This window comes from Cynara cardunculus, assembly GCF_001531365.2.
Source record: "Cynara cardunculus var. scolymus isolate 2C chromosome LG 3, CcrdV1, whole genome shotgun sequence".
Classification (NCBI taxonomy): Eukaryota; Viridiplantae; Streptophyta; class Magnoliopsida; order Asterales; family Asteraceae; genus Cynara; species Cynara cardunculus.
In genome coordinates this window covers 19,360,662-19,367,058 of record NC_037530.1, presented here as the reverse complement: position 1 = coordinate 19,367,058, position 6,397 = coordinate 19,360,662, and the positions used below count along the sequence as shown (strand labels likewise).

At 26.8% G+C, this 6,397-nt stretch overlaps 1 protein-coding gene across 1 annotated transcript in view; it reads left to right on the top strand.

Moving 5' to 3' along the window:
* Positions 1-791: 791 nt before the first annotated feature.
* Positions 792-6,397, top strand: part of LOC112509019 (oligopeptide transporter 4-like) — a 9,048-nt gene continuing 3,442 nt past the window's right edge. Inside the window, exons 1-2 of the mRNA XM_025113887.1 lie at positions 792-1,268; positions 2,737-2,834. Of these exons, the coding sequence (XP_024969655.1) occupies positions 792-1,268; positions 2,737-2,834 (575 nt within the window). The remainder of the gene's footprint in view (positions 1,269-2,736; positions 2,835-6,397) is intronic.

Here is a 6,397-nt window from a genome sequence, read left to right as displayed (position 1 = left end):
TAAAATAGAAATAATAATTAAATATTTTTATATAGATTTAAAAAATAATTTATTTTTGAAAGGAATTTAAAAAAATAAATTGATACATTATAAAAATAATTTACAAAAACGTTTGAATTTGGTCTTTTCTTTAACGACCATTTTAAAATCTTATTAAATCAGAGACATTTTTATTCTTTTACCGATTTTTTTGTCTTTAACCAAATAAAAACCATAAAGACCAAAATCATAAAATCAATTTTGATTTAATAAAAGACAAAAACTGCGTTAAAAGAATAAAATATCCTTCATTTAACGGTATTTTTTAACAACTATTAAAGATATGGATTAATTCAAACTTTTTACAAACCACGATAACCATCTTATAATTTTAACATTATATGGACAAAAAATGTTTTTTTTTCCAAAAAACCACATAGACGAAATTCCTAGTTTACCCTTAATTCAATTAATATTGTTTATTTTTCCAGATTCCATTTTGTTGACGAATTTAAGCCAACCCTATCTTTTTAAAATATAAAATCATATTATTTAAACAGATTCCTTCATATTTTCACAGATTTTTACAAGGGATTAATTTGACTCCTATATATTATTGAATACACATCAATATTAAAACTCATTTCTTATATTTTTCAATGCAAAAATTAATCAGATTTTGATATTAACAGTTATTAGAAAAATTTTGAAGAATCCATTGAAGATGTTCTAAAGGAGGTGCAAATAGCAACCCACTTCTTTCAATTCCTCGTATATTCTTTACAACTTTCATACTCCTCCCGTAAGTCACCATGGAAACCGAGAGTGCACAACCGATTGATTCTGACGAAGATTCAGTACTGATCGAACAAGTCCGGTTAACCGTCGCCACCACGGATGATCCAACACTGCCGGTATGGACTTTCCGAATGTGGTTCCTCGGAATCCTTTCATGCGCAATCCTGTCGTTTCTCAACACATTCTTCGCCTACCGAACTGAACCTCTGATAATCTCCATGATTTCCGTTCAAGTCGCCACTCTTCCGCTGGGGCGGTTCATGGCGTCGGCTCTTCCGACGAACAAGTTTGTTGTTTTGGGGCAAGAATTTTTCCTGAATCCAGGGCCGTTTAACATGAAAGAACATGTTCTTATTTCGATATTCGCAAATGCTGGATCTGCTTTTGGAAGCGGAACAGCTTATGCCGTAGGGATCGTCGATATCATAAGAGCTTTCTATCATCGGAAAATCTCCTTTCTAGCTGGTTGGATTCTTGTCATCACTACTCAGGTCCGTACGCTACAGATAAACCCTAATTTCTTTTTTAATTTGTGATAACGCTAATACTTATCGAGTAAGATTATCAACTATCAAAATGATACAATAAAATTATCAGTAAATGTCTATGTCCAATAAACGCTAACCGGATAACCTTATTTACCTTACCAAGTAGATTATGAGTTATCAAAATTACATAATAAAATTTGTTGTTAAGCGGCTCTTATCTGTCATAAACACCTATCTGGTTAATATTTAGTAAGGACCCGTATTATTATGTCATAAATTCTACGTATACTTTGGAATTTCAAAACGAGTTAAGTTAAAATATATTATGATTTTATTAGTTCAATACACTTTCTTTTTATATAAAATAAGAATATACATCCATAAATATTATTATTTTCCTTCTTTACATTAAGCTTAAGAATCATTTACCCAAATACTTATATATCCGGTAAGCGTTTATCAGTAGGAGTCAACATTATAACTTACCAAGGTAAGAGTCGTCACTTCCGTTTACCGGGTAAGATTTTCTATTCTTATCATTGCTCTTACTGTGTAAGTTTTTGGTTCTTACAATATTCATCCGTTGAGGAAATTTACCCGATAAACACTTAACAGGTAAACGTTTAGTAAACGACCATTTAATCTCTTTATTTAAGAATTATTTAAAAAAAATAAAGCACAAATAATATAGCAATGGTCTTATGTTTTCTGAAAATTTAATTCCGTATGATATATTTATATAAATTTAATACGAGTCATATATACAACTTGTTTACAGAATAAGATAAGTATTAATTATTTGCCTTTTAAATAAAATTAATTAATCCTATAATCCTGCTTCTATAGAAAGTATTATTCAAAAAAGATCTGGTTGTATAGAAGGTATTTTAATTTTCTATCTTTTTATATCTAGAAATGAAAAATACCTAAAAATTTATTTCTTGTAATTAAAAAGGCGTTTAAATATCATATGTGGCATCTAGAAATTCAAAATATAACTCAAGGTTTGAATAAAATGACAAGTCTTGGTATATCTAACTTGAAGTTGGTACAAAATCACTGTCAACCGAGAAAAATCGGTCCCAATTGAGTTGGTAACAAATACAATTAGTTAGTATATGATATAGAATTCGTATATCAACTATAATTGGTTGGTACATGATATTAGAGAAAAAAATTGATACTGTGCCAAGTCCACCCATAAGTTATTTCGGATGCAATTAAGGTAAGATAATGTAATTTGGTTACCAAAAATAAATAAATTAATATATTATAACTTTATAAATAAAAAATTTAAAAAAATTATAATTTTCTTTTTTACTTTAAACACAAAATTAAACCTGTAAAAAAGATGGATACCCAAAATAGAAACTGAATTAATTATGTTTTGAAAATTGTAGAGAAATATAATATCATAAAGAATGAGGGATTTAATAGAGGTGATTGAAATGGAAATGATGGCATGGAGCAGGTACTTGGATACGGGTGGGCAGGTGTTTTGAGAAAATACGTTGTGGACCCTGCACACATGTGGTGGCCTAGTTCTCTTGTCCAAGTCTCTCTTTTCAGGTTTTCTTTTCTACTCTCATTCATTGTCTTTTTACTCCTTTTTATTAGTGGCCTTATAAACCGGATCAACTCAATTCAATTCAATTCAAGCCCATCCAACTCAGCTTGAAGCATCGGATATCTAATAGAATATTCAAATCGTATGTATTAGATTGATATTGAGTTACTATTATTTGAACCTAATCCAATTCAATAACCCGGTATTCTTTTATTTATTGGATTTAATATGATTGTTGAATTTTTATTAATATATACATTAAACATTTAAAATATATATATATATATATATATATATATATATATAAACAAATCTCCACATTTTATGTACTCTAATAAATATATGTTTTCATAAACATTTTACTTATTTTCTAATATAAAGCATCAATTATAATTAATAAATTTTAATCATTTTCATATGTATAATCACAATAAATGAATTCTCTAACATTTTTATAAATATTTTAATTGATTGGTTTGTACAATTTTCAATAGATTCTCCAAAACAAAGATTTTAAAATATTTTTGTTCCAATAGATTACTCAAAACTTTCTCTAAAATTGAAAAATTAGGAGAGAAGGTTAAAATTTTCAAATTTGAAGGACTTCCTAAAAATGAATAATTTGAAAGAGAAACTATTATTTTTATCTAATGAGAATCTTTAAAATTAAATGTATAGTAGAGGGAAATAATTTTATAAAAGTATTGAATATTTTAATAATATAATTCATATTGTATTTCCAGAATGGAGAAGTTAGAAATAAACATAAATTTTCTTTGGAGATATTCACTTCTCTTCCCATTGAACCCGACCTCGTATTTTAAACATCTTATATATATACTACTTGTGTACCCGTGCAATGCGGCGGAAGCCGTGAATTTAAACTATTTTGAAGTTTTATTGGTTTTATTAGAGAAGATTTAATGATAATATAAGTTACACTTGGTCTTAATTTACATATTAATACAGTTTGAATAAATAAGAGTTATGATTCCAATTACAGTCTATCGATGAAAAAAATTGTATGATAGTTTAAAATCCAATATATTTAAAATCCAACATATTTAAACGACTCAAAAAATGTGTTCAATTTACACCAAGGGCAAATAATCAAGAGATCAAGAGCAAGACCGAGAGTTCTAGAGCAATTGAAGGGAAGATGAATGAAAGAACTTTTAATAACTCATGGTGAATATCAGTTTGAATTTCACATTGATTCACATTGGGGGATGGAGAGAAGACATAGATGTATGAAAGAGTGAAGACATGAGTAAAATATGTCAAAAGTATCTTGGGAACATGAAATTTTTTAATTTGGTCCTTTTGTATTAATCCCATAATTATATATATATATATATTATATATATATATATACTAGTTGTGTACTCGCGCAATGCGGTGAGAGCCATGAGTTTTAACGATTTTGAAGTTCCACTGGTTTTATAAAATAAGATTTAACGATGATATATGTTACACTTGGTCTTTACATATTAATACAATTTGAATAAATAAGAGTTATGGTTCCAATTACAGACTATCGATGAAAAAAATTGTATGACATTTTAAAANATCGATGAAAAAAATTGTATGACATTTTAAAATCCAATTTATTTAAAATCCAACATATTTAAACGACTCCACAAATGTATTTGATTTACACCAAGAGCAAAAAACCAAGAAACTTGAGTTTTAAGATAAACACTCAAAACCAATAAAGAAAACTACAAATTTGACAGATCATAAGCCATGAAAAAACAAAAAAAGATGAGTTTTAGGATGAAATTTCAACTGTTTACCCTCATTTTTTGTCAGAAACTCAGACTAAGGTTGAATTAATACATGTATATATATATATTTCAAAAAAAAAAAAACCCAAGAACATATTAATTCAAAACATATTATACAATATAATTTGGACGGCCTAACCCCAAAATATATAGTATATATATAAATAAATAATTGTAAAAGTATAAATCGTAAATATTAAAAATATTTTTCACAATATATATACTATATAATAATATAATTAAGTCAAAAACTATTCAATATTGGACTCATTTCAAAGGTAYTAACGAGACGATTATAATGCTGTAACTTGTTAAAATAAAAATGTATTTTTTAAACATGTTTTAATTGATATACGATTATGTATGTTAATTTGATAAAAGTTTAAAATGAAACATTTAAAAGTAAAGAACGTAAAATAAATAAATTAATTAATTATAGGGGTATAAAGTGTAAATTTAAAATTATAATTTTAAAAAAATRGGTTGTGAGAGGGTGAGTGTATGTGAGGGGGTGAGTATGTGAGGAGAGAAGGGGTGAAAAAGTGAAAATATGAGTATAAATGGTATTTTGGTCATTTAAAATTTTAAGACTTTAAGACTTTTGTTAAATTTGTTTAATAAGATAGTATAGATAATATATATATATATATAATTATATTTTTTAATTAATTAAATAATAATGTTATTTTTAATAACAATTATAGTAATTAATTTCATTTTATAATTAAGAGTAGAATTTAAATGTATGACTTAGGAGCTGTTTACCTAAATGCTTACTCGGTAAGTGCTTACATATAGAAGTCAATACTATAATTTATTTTGATAAGTAAAATTTTTAGTACACCAAAACGTATTGAATGCAACAATTTACCGGGTAAGAGTCGTAATCTTCACTTACCGGGTGACTCTCCATTCTTCTCATCGTTCTTACCCGATAAGATTTTTGGCCCTTGTCATGTTCATCCGATAAATAAATTTATTCGATAAGCACCTACCAAGTAAGCGTTTGATAAATAACCCATTACTTTTGAAAACTGACATTTATTTTAAAAGAGATGAAGCATTTCTTTCACATATTCAAAATTATATCAGCATCTCTAACAAATTCTTCAAAATAAATAAATTAAAGTTTTTGGAGATTTCAAACTATTTTTTTCTCCACCTATGGAGCAAGTACCGGAGAATTAGAGATGGTAAAATATTTCAAATTTTCAGAATTTTCTAAAATTAAATGTTTAGAATTTTTTTTATTACTCACCGACGCTAAACCCCTTGAAATTAATGTTCAATAGAGGAAATAGATTTTGTGTAAATGTATTAAATTAACTATCTATACCATATCATAAAGGGAAAAATACAATAAAAACCAATGAACTTTCTTGTTTGGAATGATTAAGTCCTTGAACTTTTTTTTGGAACAAATAAGTCCTTGAACATTCCAAAACATGTTAAATAAGTCCTTGTACAATTTTTTGGAACAAATTAGTCCTTGGACATTCCAAAATATGTTAAATAAGTCCTTGAACATTCTAAAAAATGTTAAACAAGTCATTGGACAATTTTTGTAACAAATAAGTCTTTGAACAATCCAAAACATGTTAAATAACTTTTTGAACTTTTATAAAACATGTTGGATACATTCTTATGACTTATACAACTAGCTAAAGTACTAAAATAGTGGGAAAAAAATCTCGAAAAAAACCCAATGAACATTCATATTTTGAACGATAAAGTGGTAAAATAGTAAAAAAGTACTTACATTTACAAAAAAATAATTA